Source organism: Microtus oregoni, unplaced genomic scaffold (assembly GCF_018167655.1).
Source record: "Microtus oregoni isolate MIOR12 unplaced genomic scaffold, Mior012 000088F_ref0000325, whole genome shotgun sequence".
NCBI classification, from domain to species: Eukaryota; Metazoa; Chordata; class Mammalia; order Rodentia; family Cricetidae; genus Microtus; species Microtus oregoni.
In genome coordinates this window covers 623021-639049 of record NW_024544555.1, presented here as the reverse complement: position 1 = coordinate 639049, position 16029 = coordinate 623021, and the positions used below count along the sequence as shown (strand labels likewise).

Below are 16029 nucleotides of genomic sequence, written 5' to 3'. Positions count from 1 at the left end.
GCTATGGAGAAACCCTGTCTTGAAAAATCCAAAAAAGAAAAAAAAAAAAAAAAGAACTTACATTCTTGCCAGGAGGTGGAAGAGCGCGCCTTTAATCCCAGCACTAGGAGGGCAGAGACAGGTGGTTCTCTAGGAGTTCAAGGCCAGCCTGGTCTACAAAGCTAGTTCCAGGACAGCCAGGGTTACACATAGAAACCGTCTTGAAAAAAACAACAAAACAAAACATATTCTTAGCCATTAGCACTTTCTTTCAGTAAGCTTTGGCTCAGTTATAGTTCAATGTCCTCTCGTTTCGTTTCAGAAACTGACAAAATCTTATTTCAGCATTTGCCTTCAGTAAGCACTGTACTGCCTTTAAGCTCAATTGAGGAATTTACTCAGTACCAAGTAGCACTCAAGACCACCAGAGTGCAGCTTGGGGACTCCACTTCTTTGAAATGTCCTCAACAGGATAATAATACCGTTGGCAATCCTGACAACAAATGGACAAGAAACAATATCAGGTTACTGTTCATGTGAGAATGTGTACAGGAAAAGGCTTAGTCTGTGTGTGGGCCAATAAATACAATGAGAATACCGAGCTGTGTTGTGAATTCAGTCCTCCCAAAGTGACATGTTAACGTCCATATTCCCACGATGAGAACGTAACTTCAGGGAGAGCCTCTATAGATGCAATCAAGTGAAAATGTTACCATTAATGCCTTCACCTCATAAGAATGGCCTTATGGAAGGCAAACTGGGACGCAGCGAGACCCGCAATGAGGTAGATCTGTGGGAACAAACAGGTAGGATTCTATATGACAATAAAGGCGGAGGCTGGATTGATGTATTTATAAACCAAGAACCACTGAGGTCTGCGGTATCCACCAAAACCTGAGAGACAGGTGAGTGCAGATACTCCCCTACAGCCCTCAAAGGGAAGCAATCCTGTAAACTTTGATTTTGAACGTGAAGATTTTAGAGATGAGAAAACAGTTTTTGGCTAGGCTGCTCAATTTGTGCTAGTTTGTTAGAACAGACTCGGAAATAATAGAGACTGGAAACATTCGCTTCAAACCATCAGTTTATTCTTATTTCCTTTCATCAAATCCCAAGACATGGAAAAGCCCACGAAGTGCTTCTGCTTACCAATTTTTTTCTATACAAACTACAAGAAAAGAATGGGCATGCCGATATCACAGCTGCTGTGGTCCATGCATCAGCATACTTTAAAACAGCTCTTCATATGCCTTTTGTTGTTTTTAAACATTTCTTTCTGAGGACTTGGGAAATAGTTTGAGTAACGGAGATAGGAAATCTGAGGTGGACTTTAACACAATATTAGAAGCATTAATAGGCATGCACACATATACATGCTATAACACTTTAGCTAATTAAATATGAACTTACCTAATTAAATATTGTAAACTAACGCACTCATTGGTCAAATAATAAATATTACTTCTTAGGACGAATAAATAAGGCTGCACGTTTTTTACACTAAATGTTAGCAATTTGTGTAATGCACTCTGTACGCAAGTGAATGATAAAGACATTACATGAGACAGTGTGAGTAGCAAGCCTTAGACAGTTCACACAGTACAAGAGATGGGCACATGGTCATTCTTTTATACCTGTCCTACTAATATAGTCGCAGTAACAGCTGCTAATGAGTGTCACTGTAATTACTGGTGCTGGACCCTAATGTTTCCAGCTGCTAACACAGAATGAACTTAAGACTCACAAAAGCAAAGCCACTGGGCTATAACGACTCAAGAATAAATATAAAATCCTCAGTGCAGCGCCTGAATCGGAGAGTCCAGAGAATCCGGGGCGCTGCCCGAGTCACCCAGCGTTTCTGTCCGTCCTCCTGCCCACCAGCAAGAGACAGGCCTCCCTCCGCGTAAGCAACCAGCCGCGGATCCGCCGGCGCGCCCCAGTCTCCGCCGCAACCGAGTTGCCGGAAGCAGTTTCCCTGCTCCCTATTGGCCCGTCACAGGACGAATCAATCAGGACTGCGCATCGGTAAGTCCCGCCCCCACCCGGCACGTGCACACATACAACCTGGACGGTCAACCGAACCCGGCGGCGCAAAGCCTACTAACACGCCTGCGCGGGCGGGCGTGCCCCGGAAGCAGTTCTTTGGCCGCTGACACGTAGCAACAAGGCTACCGCAGGGTCTGGAACTGTGTTTGGGGGGTTACGAGGGGCCGCTAGAGCTGCCGCCGCCGCCGCTGGAGCGTTCGGTGAGTGTCCCCGGCCCTTGTACCCCTTTCGGCCTCCGGCATCAGTTGTGCGAGCCGGCGGCCTGGTCTGTTAGCGCAGGCTGTGGTCTTTCCCCAGACCCCCCAGTCCCTCTCAAGACCCAGGGCCGCGCCCGCGGCGCCCCTGTTTTCCTTCTCTGTGGAGCGGCGCCTCCGCCGGACCTCGCCACTGCCTCGGGCCCATACGCTCCCCGGGGTCCAAGGGTCTCCTGGGATCCCCACCCCACCCCCAGACCTCCTCCAGATGTTGATCCCGGTTCCAGAGACGCCTTCTGTCTTCTGGGGGCCTTCGCTTAAGCAGAAGACCACAGGCAAATCAAGCAGGAGCTAGCGTGTAAACAGTGTTTGCCCTCCCGTTGCAGATCGTTTGCAATGTCAGGCTTTGACAACTTAAACAGCGGTTTCTACCAAACAAGTTACAGCATCGACGAGCAATCTCAGCAGTCCTATGACTATGGAGGAAGTGGAGGACCCTACAGCAAGTAACTTTTCAGCTTTGGCAACTTACTTAGTTTGTAATTAGCGGAAGAATGTATTCAGAATGCCTGATTCTACCTTTTAAAAAAATGGATATGTGAACTTAGTCCTATTCAGGAATGTGATTTTTTTTCTTCTTTTTGCCTAGAAAAAGATATGATGTTTGGTTAGCATATGAAGGGGTTAGCCTGTTTATAATTTATTATTTTCTGAAAGTCTTCTAGTGTGCCAAAGAAAGATAAATAGCCCGTCGAAATAATATTTACAAGTGGTTTGGGTAGGTGCTTTGGGTACCTAGAATACAAGGCTAATTTATTCACTAAAAAATAAAGTTTTTTGATAGCTTATTTGGTAGGTGAGTCTGTGATTTCAGACTTTATGAACAGCTACTGAAGGAGCTCTGTGACACAGGTTAACAGTGTATGCTCCCCACTATGAGTCACCTGGTGACGTTGATGTGGCAATTGATAGTCATTTTTATTACTCTTCATACTGAGGTGTGATGGTTGGGACCAGAGAAGTGATCAGTTTATGGTTGAAGAAGAGAATTCAAAGACTTTAGGTTCTGAACTGTTAACAATAAGATCCTCTCTAATCTCTGGTGTTTGGGGTATTTTGAAGGCTTTCAGCCAGTCTTTTCTAGACCTGTCCTTAGTCCCTTGGAATGATGAGATGAATCTTACTGGTTTCCCTCTTGAACAAGGGAATGTCTTGTGCTTTTCAGGTAGTCTTATATTCTGAGAATCTTACAGCAGTGATGGGCCTGTTTTCCAGAATTGCATGGATATAGTCACACATACCCATATAAACATGCATATAACTTCATGCAACGTATGTGTCATTGGTGTACATTCGTAGATCTTGAATTCAGTTTCATGAAGACTCTTGCCGGACAAGAGCTAAGGAAAGCTATGAGTCCAGTCAGTTCATGAGATACAGACTCGACTAGAATGTATTTATGTTAGTATGTGTAAATAAATGTGCCTAAACATTTTTAAGTACAGAGAAAATTCTGGCTATTTTTTTATAACCCAAAGGTTATTTGAATCTACTTAATTTGAGGCATAGATAGATAAGTTGTGTGTGTGTGTGTGTGTGTGTGTGTGTGTGTGTTATACCTTCCAACTTAACCTGTTGAATGAAAAGAGTTTGTAAAAATTCCCTCTATGAATTAGGATTTTTCTTTCTATTAAGTTCTCAACTATATGCGGGTTGTTTCTTCCAAATTGGTTAACTGGGCAGAATTAGAAAATAATATATTTTAGTGAGATCTTTGTGTATTTGAGAGCAAATGGATGTAACTTTGATCTGAGTCCACCTGAAAAATCCCTAAACAACAGAACTTTGAAGAGTCTGACATTGTCGACCTTTTTTTGGCCAAATAATCCTTTATCTTTAGACTTATTAGAAGTTTTGCAATTGAAGTGCAGTTTTCTAGGTTAATCTCCTTCCGGTTTTGTGTCCTGCCCATGTTTCTGTAACTTAACTCTGACTCGTCCTCTCGTTACACTCCACAGTCATCTGAGGTCGCTTTCCCACATGGCAGTTATGTGTTGCTGAGTACTCTCCTTTTATTGTAACCAACTCATATGCCAGTAAGCATCGCCTCTTACTAGTGGAGATACTTTACCTAGCTGTAGCTATCAGCTGGAACACACAGGTTTATGAATGCTTGGAAAAGCAAAAGGAATGCTGAAGCAATAATACATGTGAACTTCCAATGCTTTCTTGAAAAACTAAACTCATTTGCTTCTATACGTGCCTGCAAGTAGATCTGACGCCTAATTATATTTTGAATATTATCTCAGCGTACTAACTCGTGTTCTTTTTGCTTTGCTAACTGCTAACAGAAATCAGTGATAACTTTAGTTAGGAAAAGTCTAGGTTCAGCGAGCCTACTGTCTGGAATGCCTTAAGGTTTGACTTGTTAGCCTTGCTACAGTTCTGCAGTTGCCCATGAGATCAGCTTTGATATTTTATGAGTTCCTCTTACTTGTATGTCATATGAGTAGATCCCATGTAGATTTCTAGAGAAGCCCCTAAAATTTTTATATAGTAATAGCAATCACTTATTTTTAAGAAGCCGAAAATTGTTATATTTTTTACCTTTAACTTATCTAATAATATCTTTATGAACCATTTTATGAACATAAGTAGATAGCCAGTGATAAGAGGTTTTATCTTTGCTGTTGCTTATTACAACGGCACACAGAGCTTATGACAATGCTGATTTAGCATATGTTACTTTGCCTGCTATGAGACTGTCGCTATAAAAACCATGCATGCCATAACACAGTTTGGCTTGTGATCCACTGTGACTCAAATTGGTGAGAACAGATCCTGGCAGGATGGGGGAGCAGTAAGCCCCACAGTGCAGTCTCATTGACACTGCATTTGGAAAGTGGGATCACAGCCCCACCTCTGGAGTGGGCTTGCTTGCAGCACCTCTGGTTTGTAATCAGTGGTGCTTACTGTGAACTCCATGCTCTACAGGATTCTTAGGACACATTTTAGAGATCTTCTAAATTCAGAAGTAGTTTCATAGCAACATTATTTTGTGCCTTTCACTAACAGTTGCGCTTACAATACAGAAATAATGTTTGTCCTGCTGGTCCCTGAATCTGAATAAGGAACTAGTATTGCGCTTGTCCTCACCATCTGCTTGAGAAGGTGGAGTAAGGCAGTTGCATTTAAGGATCCCCAATGAAGCAAGAAGAATATGATTGTTATTCAGTCCTGGTCCTTAGTACACGTCTTTTTAGTGCGGGGTGTCACACAACACTTCTTTTCCATACTGAAAGTACACTGTCTCTAGGAAGATACACAGGCTGCTTAATGTGCTCACTGAACCACTTGATTTTTGGGGGGACCATATTCATTTGAAACAATGGACACACTGTGTTTAGTCAGAATTTTGTACTTCGCAGATAATTTTTCAAAGATTACTAAATGAACCTGTCGTTTCAAGGAAAATAGCTGCTAGTACTTGTTAACCAATCACCAATCCCAAGTTTTTAGACAAAATGAGGATTGTGGAAAACTAGTGTTCATCTTCAATAGCTTCCTAGCAATCGAACATTTTATTCTTGATGAAATTGGGAACAGTTTTAACAAATGTGATTTTCTAATGTTTAGAATTGAATATATATATATATATATATATATATATATATATATATATATATATATATAAAATGTTGGTGCATACCTGTAGTCCCAGTACTCCATAGACTGGTGGATCTCTATGAGTTTGAAGCCAGACTGGTCTATGGAGTCAGCTCTAGATTTGCCAGAGCTATTTTATTCTAATCATGGTTTCTCTTTGTCATGGTCCTGGCTGTCTTTGAACTCACTTTGTGAGCCTCGAACACAGAGATCCTTTTGCCTCTGCCTCTTAAAGGCATGTGTCACCACCTGGCTGAATTAATAAATATTTTAAACATCTAAATTCCTTGATAGTGAATATTGATAGTTAAAGCTCCTGAAGGAACTCTAAGACTGCTAGAGTTAGAACTGCTAGCTATACTATTCTCTGGGTTCTTTTTGTATTCCTCCTTCCCTCCTTCTTGCTTTCCCCCCAGGAATAAACTACAATCTATTTAGTCAGCTTGTAGAAACATATGTGTGGAAATTTTCTTGTGATGTCATGGACTCTGATAAATATTAACAGATCAACCCAACCGCATATTATACTAATTCAGGAAAAGAGAATTGTTATCCTTGCTCAACTAGCTAACCCTGATAAAGGTGGTTCTTGTGTGAGTGGGTGTGCCCCTCAGAAGATATCAGCATGTTGTCATTCCAGAAAAGCTGGGAAACTGCAGATTTGGAATGTAACTTTGAAGTAATCTGTGTAAAGAAGGATTGCGAAGTGGTGTTTGTTAGTTATTAAGAGTTGATGGCCACTGGAATTAAATAACCTGGTTTCGAATTGTGGCACCACAGTGGCAAATTATTTTAACCCAAATTTCAATTTACATAGCTTTATAGTAAGGACAACAATAGACTCATTTCATAGAGTTGTAGTTAATATGAGACAGTTAAGCACTTACTAAGTAGTGCTTTGCACATAGTCACATTGAAAAGGTGTGTTTAGGACGTTTGAAGTAGTTCAGGTGGACCTCCTTATCGCAGTAGCTTACTTTAGAATTAGCCAATTGACTTTTAGATTTTAGCCTTTTTATTCTTTGAAAGTCTTGTTACACGTGTACAGTGTGTACTGGTCATCTCCATTCACCACTTTTCTCTGGCTCCTTGGAACAGCTAGTCGTCTCTCTCCCAGCTGCGTGTCCTCTTTTTTATGGTTATTAATAACATCCAGAGTCTAATTAGTACTGCATATGCACATGGGTCATGAACAACTTGTCTGGTGGGTGTGCCCTTAAAAAAAAAAAAGACTATTCCCTGAGCTGTCAGCTGCCAGTAGCCAACAAGGGTGGAGTCTTAGGGGCCCCTCCCCAGACCGTGGTAGAATTTGTACAGGCTTGTTCAGGTAACCCCAGCTACTGTCAGCTTATGTGTGCAACATTCAGGTCACATCCAGAAGTCAGCATTTCACAGCTTTCCCATGTGTTCTGGGTCTTACATTCTTTCTGTCCTCTGAAGTTCTCTAAGCCTTGAGTGATGGGAGACTGATCTAGGTGGTGCGACCACAGCTGGGCGTTCAGTATTCTCTGCACTTGGCACTCCGACTAGTCCTGAGTCTCTGCATTGACCACTACTCACTGCAAAAGAAAACTTTCTCTCACCGAAACTGAGCAGCACTAGTCTATGGGTATAAGCATACATGTTCAGAATGTAATTTAATAGCATGGGCTTTCAACAAAAGAACAGTACTGGGTTCCCCCTATAGCCTATGATCTTCCCAGCCATGGACTTTTGACCAAGTTTATGGTACCAGACATGAAATCCTGCCTGTGGTGTAGACCACATATCCAATCAGAAATAGTTATTCCCATAACCGTTATTTCACTATTGCATGGTGGGCACAACTTGCCAGCAAGTCAGGATTATATCACTAGCTAATCTCAATAAATAATAAATGCTGCCCAACATATTTAAAGGTACAGCAGTCTATATGAAAATTTGGCACTCTGCATCTTTTTAGTTCCAGGTTTCTTTACTTAACAGTAGCTGTGGTTAGAAGTTCACATGTGTACTCTGGAGATAGTGTAAGAAAAGTATGGGGGGGCTGGAGAAATGGCTGAGCGTTTTAGAGCATTGCCTGCTCTTCCAGAGGTCCTGAGTTCAATTCCCAGCAACCACATGGTGGCTCACAACCATCTGTAATCAGGTCTGGTGCCCTCTTCTGGCCTGCAGGCATACACGCAGATAGAATATTGTATACATAATAAGTAAATAAATAAACATTTTTTAAAAAGTATGTTTATTTTCTATGAAGTATATAATATGTGGTATTTTTAGTATTTCTTGATTGTTATTTATCAGTAGACATGAAATTACTTCAACAGATGCCATAGTAACTCCTTATGCACATGTTGCATTATATTTATATACAGCTGTTTCTCTCCTTTTGCTATTACAGTAACAGATTCCACATAATCAAAAATAAGTTGACTAAATATTTCTAGGACTTTCTTTTTGAAATATCTTTAAAATAATATTTTAACTTCATACCACTCAGTCTATAATTAGATTAGTCCACTGAAATGCTGGACATGTGGTAAGACAGGTATTCACAGATAGTTCTCTAGTGCAGTCCTGTTCCGTCCTAGTCACTGAAATGCCAGGGCAGAGTTCTTCCTGAAGACCTGGGATTTGGTGTAGATCCAGTGAGGCAGCAAGTGTACAGTCATTTTGAACATTTTAAAGCTCGACTCAAACACAAGATGACCTGAGGACATTGTGTTATATTCAGAACGCTGTGACAAAGAACATGCTTGGGTCCCTGTCCCCCAGTTTGAAACAGGCTTTCTCATTTGCAAACTATCATACTATGAAGTGTAAGAAAGAATAATTTAATCTGTATCCAAATTGGGAAAATATAGTCAAGTCTGTTATCCCAGACCTTCATTTATCATCTGTAGCATACATTTATTTCAGAATATATTGTGACATTCTCTTAGTGTCACTAAGGGAAGAAAATAATCCTGACTTGTTTTTATTTGTTGATATCCTGATGTTTAAAAGTGTGATCGTTGTTGTGCTTATATGCTGACATAATGCTGACGGCCATAAGAGGATTCTCTGTAAGAACACCCTTCTTGTCCATCTGCCAGTCATGGTCTCGGCACTGTTTCTCTGTGGGTATCCTAGAAGGAGGTTTGGAAGTGACTGAGTATTCTTTAGCTGTCAAGAAAAAAAAAAAGAATCTGGGAATACTGTCAATTGGTTCAAATACTAAGAGTAAAACTTACAAATTTTCTTTGTATCCAGGCAATATGCTGGCTATGACTACTCGCAACAAGGCCGATTTGTCCCTCCAGACATGATGCAGCCACAGCAAACATACACGGGGCAAATTTATCAGCCAACCCAGGCCTATCCTCAGACTGCACCTCAGCAATTCTACGGAGACAGCTTTGAAGAAGAGCCTCCTTTGTTAGAAGGTAGGATGGAATGGTTCAGGCTGTCTGAAAAGCATGAGGCCAGACATGTTTTCCATTTTAAAGTAGTTAGAATTTTCCAGGATCTCTGTAAACGTCACTGGTTTGGCATCCTTAATTGGAAGGTCTGAAATGCTACCCGCTCCCTTTGTTTTCCCTGAGACAGGACTGTGCTGTGAGGCCAAGGCTAACCTCAAACTTGCAGCAGTCCCCCTTCCTCGGCCTCACAAATGCTTGATACCATCCTTAGCTTAAAACAGCTTGACATTAATTGTGTCACAGCTCTGAATTTCAGAGCATTTCAGAGGTTGGATTTTGAGACTCGAGGTGCCCAGCGTATGCCCTGGTCTGCAGTTGTTTTGTGAACAAAGCCTGAGGTGGAGATTTTTTCCTCTCTATGAAAAACAGTAGCTAGCCTTTAGTCAGGAACTTATTAAGAGGAGAGTTTATATTGGGCCAAAAGGGACCATTTCTTTGAAGAAGTAATATTTAATATAACAGTGTGAGCATCAGCTTTTATTCAGATTATTAATTATATTCTGCCCTTAGAAGATATGAATGCAATTAGAATTGTATTTATAGTTCTGTGTGGAAATAAACTAATAGAACTGTTGATTGCATAAAACATGGTGGTTCTCAAATAATATTGTAGAAATCTGAACACAGATGCCTAGGGCATAATTGTATCTGCTTCCATGGGGTACATGGGTATTCCTGAAGCCCCAGGTAAAGAATCCTTTTGTTAGCTGTGTCCATGTGTTGTACTCTGAATATGAGGTACAGTGTGTCTGTTTTACCATGCCCGTATCCTTTCTAAAGCAGGGGTTTGGCGTCAGTGGAATCAGCAGCATGTAGAATGGTCCAGAGGAGAGTAAACTATCATTGACCATTGCTGCACCCTCTTTGTTCCTGTGTCGTGTTCCAGCACTGATTCTAGAAAGCATCACAAGTCCTAAAATTCATAACAGGAGTGTCCAGTGTTGAATACTATTTTGAAACAGAAAGAGTAGCTATTTGTCTTTGATACTGTGGAGTAATGAGCTTTCAAATGTAAAATTTTTAGGTAAATTTATAAAACTGCTAAACACATACCACAAATTCTGACTTCCTTCTTTTCTCTTTATCTTAGAATTGGGTATCAATTTTGATCACATCTGGCAAAAAACGCTGACGGTGCTGCACCCCCTGAGAGTGGCTGACGGCAGCATTATGAACGAGACCGACCTAGCAGGACCTGTGGTGTTCTGCCTTGCCTTTGGAGCCACGCTGCTACTGGTAAGACTAAAGAAGGATTCTAAATATTCTACCAGATGTTGGGACTCAGTCTTTGGTAGGTTTTAGGATATATTGAGTTTCTTGAATTTATACGAATTCCCTAGTTCTCTATCAATAGTAAGTATTGTGCAACATATGCAACAACATTTTTTTTTTAGCCAAATGTAGGAGACAGAAAACAGCTGTTATCATAGCCTTGAGAGACTGAAGCAGGAATATTATGAATTCTAGGCCAGGCTGGGTTACATATAAGGTACTGTTTCAAAGAAAAAAAAAATGTCTTGTAAGAAGTAGTCCAGTTTTGGGGGAAAAATAAGAAAAAAGTAAACATCAGAATTTCCTATATTTAAGAAATTGACAATATTTTTTTACTGTTGTTCCACTTTTAAAAGAAAATAGAGGTAGTGGTTTTATTGTTTTAGCTTGTCCTAATTTGGTTTATGTCATGTGGTAACATACCCAGAGGCTTAGGGCTGGGGACCTTGCTTACGTCATGTGGTAACACACCCAGAGGACTTAGGGCTGGGGACCTTAAAGCAGAAGTGATCATTTTAGCTCCGTTCTCAATTCCAGTCCGTTCATCACTGCCTGAATGTCGGATGCCCACAACTTCAGATAATCTATTCCATCCACAGTCTAGAGCAGACAGAAATAGGTGCATTCATGCCCCTCAGCTCACCTTTTCTACACAGCTCAGAACACAAAGCCAGGCAGTTATGCCAACCTCTTTACCCCACAGACTTGCCCACAGGCTAACCTGATGTGGATAGCAGTCATTGAGAAACCCTTCCCAGGGGATTATAGGCTGTGTCAGATTTTAACTTAACCATAACAAATGTCTAGCCCTAGGTCAGTGTTTTATTATATGGCTTTCCTGTACATTTTAACTCCTAGTGAATTAAAATATTAAAGAATGGTAAGTTTTTGTCTCTACTTCCAAGTTCTCCAGGAATATTAAAGTACATTGAAAGAAAAAGTTGCTATTTGTTTTCACTCAGTCAGAATTACAAGAGCTAAAAAATGTAAGTGATAGAAAATTGTATCTGTAGCTGGAAGACCTGGTCTTAGACACAGCACTCAACTTAGCCCTTGACCTGGCAGTGAGTCCTTCACATCCCTCTGTGGATACTAACCCTGTGCCACCTACTCGCCTAACAGGGTTGCTTTGATGTGCTGCCACACCCAGCTTGTTTTGAACTAAAAAACATAGGCAGCTGAGCATGAGTCTTATACCTGTAATCTTAGCATTTGAGAGGCTGAGGCAGGTGGATTTCTGACTTTGAGACCAGTCTAGATTAGAGTGAGACCCTGTCTCAAAATAAAGGACGGGGTATACAACAATATTTTGCAAAGCTAAGAGCACTGTCCAAGGTAGAATTTATTGTTTATTGCTCCAGTAATTCACTTGTCAGTGAACTCAGCTTCTTTAAACTACCATAGCCTAATCAGATATTTACAGGTAAATACCACGTCCAGCAAAGGCCTCAAGATTTAGTTTTATGTACCAAAAGTTTCACATAGCAAAGATCCTGTTTGGGATTTCTCTGCACTCTTGTTTTTATGAGAGTTTTTTTTCATGTGGGAAGGTTGTAATTTAGCTCATGACTGCTATCTGAAAACCATTCAGTAATTTGTATCCTGCCTGGTCTGAAACTCACTATGTAGATCACCTTAGCCTTAAACTCAGAGATCTGCCTACTTCTGCCTCCTAAGTCTGGGAATTAAAGGTTTTTGCCACCATGCCTAGATAGTATCTTTTATAAAAGTAGAACTTCCAGGGTGTATGCTTTTGTTTTTAATCAAAGGACTGTAGAATCCAACGTAGAATTTGGAAAAACAATGAAAAGGAAAAGGTTCTTTTCCATCGTATTCACCTGGTTATCTCACCCTCTTCTCTGGGCCCTGCCTTCCATTTTTCCTAGATTGTTTCCCCTTTTATTTGTTCAGTTGTATATCACACTTAAATGCCAACAAGTGAAATATCTGTGTTGGGAAGTGATGTATCACAGTTAAGAAGCATTTGAAGTTAGGACCTGCACAGATTCAAGCCAGACAGGGTCCCAGCACTGAGGGAGAAATGGACATGGACTTTTGCTCCTGACCAAGAAGCTGTCTGCAATTGACACTCAACTGAAAGGGAAAATGTAGTCGTTTCCAGTAGACTCTCACTGGATATATTAGCCCACTTCAGGGAATGGCCCATGCCCAGCAGTAGAGAGGGCTAACACAAAAGGAACTCAATAGTATTTTTGTAGACTTTGTCTCATAGAACTGTGCTTGGACATTGTTTTGGCTTGATTTGGTTTTTTTGTTTTTTGTTCTTTTTTTTTTTCTTTTTGTTGGTCTTTAGCTTGAATATTTTGGTTTCCAATTTTGTGGTTTTATGGGTTTGTGTGTATGTAAGTATTGTATATTTGTTTGTTTGTTTTAAAGAGGTAAAGATAGGGGAAAGCGTTAGAGTAGTGTGGGGAGGATCTTGGAGGATTGGGAGGGAGAAAAAGTATACTCAGAATATATTCTATTGAAACAAATTTTTTATTAAAATAGAAGAGTGTGGAACCTGTCTGCTTTGTCCCCTTCCAATGCACCTCTATAGACTTTGATACTTTTGAATTGAGTATTTTATGCATGCATCACTTAATGTGAAATGAGACCCAAATGACAGTTTTTATTCTAATCTATTTTCTTTTTCCTTAGGCTGGCAAAATCCAATTTGGCTACGTATATGGAATCAGTGCAATTGGATGTTTAGGAATGTTTTGTTTGTTAAATTTAATGAGTATGACAGGTGTCTCATTTGGTTGTGTGGCAAGTGTCCTGGGGTATTGTCTTCTTCCCATGATCCTGCTTTCCAGCTTTGCAGTGGTATTTTCTTTACAGTAAGTACTGATCTTAAACTCAGATTTAGTTGGCCAGTTCTATGTAGTGCGATTTATTTCATCTTCAGTTTGAGATAAAACCCCAATACAGAAAACCTATCTATTGTGCCTCATATAGATTTGAACTCTGCTCTGTGTGTTTTGGGTGAGTAACAGTGAAGGTAAAATTGAGATTTGAAGTCTTCTGTACTATCTCAGTTTTACCTTTGATCAAAAGTTGTACTACTTGTGTGTTTACCAATACCATAGCAACAATGAAGTGAATAGTTGTGATCATTAAATAACACATGGAAAAGTTCAGTTCATTCATATGAAAATTCTGTTTAGCTTGCTTGATGTTCTGGCTCTGTTAATCTTGAAGCAGTTGGGCTTCTTGAGAACACATGATTAGGAAACACATATGTAGTAGTGGGGAAAGGGAATGCTGATGTGAGTGGAGAGAGATCCCGAAAGCTATTGAGCATCCTAACCATGCCAAGCACCCACCCTTCAGCAAAGAAAGCCAACCCAAGTACCAGTAGTGCCAAAGCAGGGAAGTAGCTAAAGGAGCAAGACAATCACACTGTCTACATTAAATGGTTGGGTATTCTTGAAGTCACTGTGCAAATACATTTCTGAGTTTGACGAAATAGTATGTCTGTGTGTGGATTTTAGAATGTCTTGAGGCTTATCCATTGCTGTCCAGTTGTGCTAAGCCTTGTGGTTTCCACAAATGCATAATCTGTGGTAGTGTGGGGCTGCTTTTGTGCCTCTTCTGCAAAACAATGAATTAAAAATCCCTCCCTTCACAATAGGGTATAGCTGTAGTTTAGATTGGTTTTCAGTATCTAATCTTACTCATCTTTCCCATGTTTTTTGTTTGTTTTTTCCCGCTGCAGAGGAATGGTAGGAATTCTTCTCACTGCAACGATTATTGGCTGGTGTAGTTTTTCTGCTTCCAAAATTTTTATTTCTGCATTAGCCATGGACGGACAACAACTTTTAGTGGCATATCCTTGTGCTTTATTGTATGGAGTCTTTGCCCTGATTTCCGTCTTTTGAACTGATTTGTCTGGGATGTGGATATCAATGGGCCGAATTCACAAAAAGGACATTGGACTCTTCAAATTGGACCAGCGAACTCCTGCAGTGCAGCCCTTGCTGATTACCGGGAGCCTGGAGGCAGCAGGGGTGGACGAGTCTTTGCTTGTCTGTAGAGGACAGTTGAGCCTTGTGTGGGGTCTTCTGCAGACAACTAGCTCTGTGTGTTTGTTCTTTTACAGCTAAGAAGTACAGTTTCTTTCCTGATCCTGCAGCCCTTGACAAAGAACTCTTTTCCTTACAAATTATATTATGATGTTTTTGATAGATTTTTACCAACCGTGAAACCAACCACAAAGCTGATAATCTTTCTCAAAAAACAACCCAGTTACAGTAAAGAAGTAACAAGTCTTATTGCAGAAGTATTTTTCCAAGGAATTAGGAGAGAAAATACTTGCTGTATCCTCAAGTTAAGTGCACTGAAGTAAAGCTGAACAAAACAGAATCCCAGCGCAGAGCTTTCTGAGTTTGCACTTCAAATATTTGACATTCCTATAAATTGTCTCGTGAAATCTGTGCTGAAATTCAGAGATACAAGCAGTTCACAGTCTACCTCGTGGAGATGAAATGTGAACAGCTGTTTAGACATTAATGTCAACTAATCTGGACTGGCCACATGATGCTTAGTTCTGTCCACATGTCCCAGGAAGAAGAAATCTTTAAGTTTTTTTTTTTGAGAAAAAATATTTAAAATTTCACAATTTCAGTATTGCAGTTATCAATGTATAGTGAATTTGATGCTTATTAAATTTTTTCTCAATTAACTCTGCTGTTGTGTTTATTTTCACTAAACTACTGCTCTTGTCTTTTTTTTTAGGGTTTGATTTTGACTCATGATTTAAGCCAATTTAAAAATAGAAATCATCTAGTATTGAACCAAACAAACATGAAATGAGAACCAGTTTTACTTCAAATGACAGTGTTAGTTCCTGATTTTAAACTCCCTTGGTTTGTATCATTATAGTATCTGGTAAGAGAATCTGTAGGAAAATGCTATATATCTTGTGTGTGAACTCGTGGCTTTAAAACAGCTCAGATTCTGGACAGTATTCAGTAGTAGTTTTGAGCAAGGATGGGATGGAAAGTAAAATCTAATCTGTTTTTATAAGAGGAGGCCAGCAGCCAAAAGACAAGTGCTAGCCTAGCGTGCTTTACTTTAGAGAGGGTTGTCGAGTAGAAAAGGAGCCGCATACACATGGTCGTTCTTTGTTCTTGCTCTTCTGGGTTTAGATACTGATGGTGAGTTTCAGGCACATTTTCATACTCAACCTATTGTTTTGGAAGCTTGTCTCCAGTCTTTGCACAGTCCCCTCCCCCTTCTCTGGTTACTTTGTTTGCTGTGGAGTTGAATGTTGAGGCAGGATCTCTTGAAGCCCAGGCTGACCTTCAACTCCTAACACATAATTTTAGTTCAATTTACATAGTTATTATTGAGGCAAATTTGTGAATGTCTTTTGTTAATATGTTGCTTTTTATAGTGAATAGGGTAATGCTTGAGAAATTATCTCA

General features: G+C 40.2%; 1 protein-coding gene across 1 annotated transcript; it reads left to right on the top strand.

The window, feature by feature from the left end:
• The first annotated feature begins 2088 nt into the window (after positions 1 to 2088).
• LOC121442243 (protein YIPF5) lies at positions 2089 to 15284 on the top strand. Its single transcript, XM_041643708.1, has 6 exons — positions 2089 to 2225; positions 2606 to 2725; positions 9117 to 9289; positions 10416 to 10561; positions 13259 to 13440; positions 14319 to 15284. The coding sequence occupies exons 2-6, from the start codon at positions 2616 to 2618 to the stop codon at positions 14479 to 14481; spliced, it is 774 nt and encodes a 257-aa protein (XP_041499642.1). The 5' UTR covers positions 2089 to 2225; positions 2606 to 2615; the 3' UTR covers positions 14482 to 15284.
• The last annotated feature ends 745 nt before the right edge of the window (positions 15285 to 16029 follow it).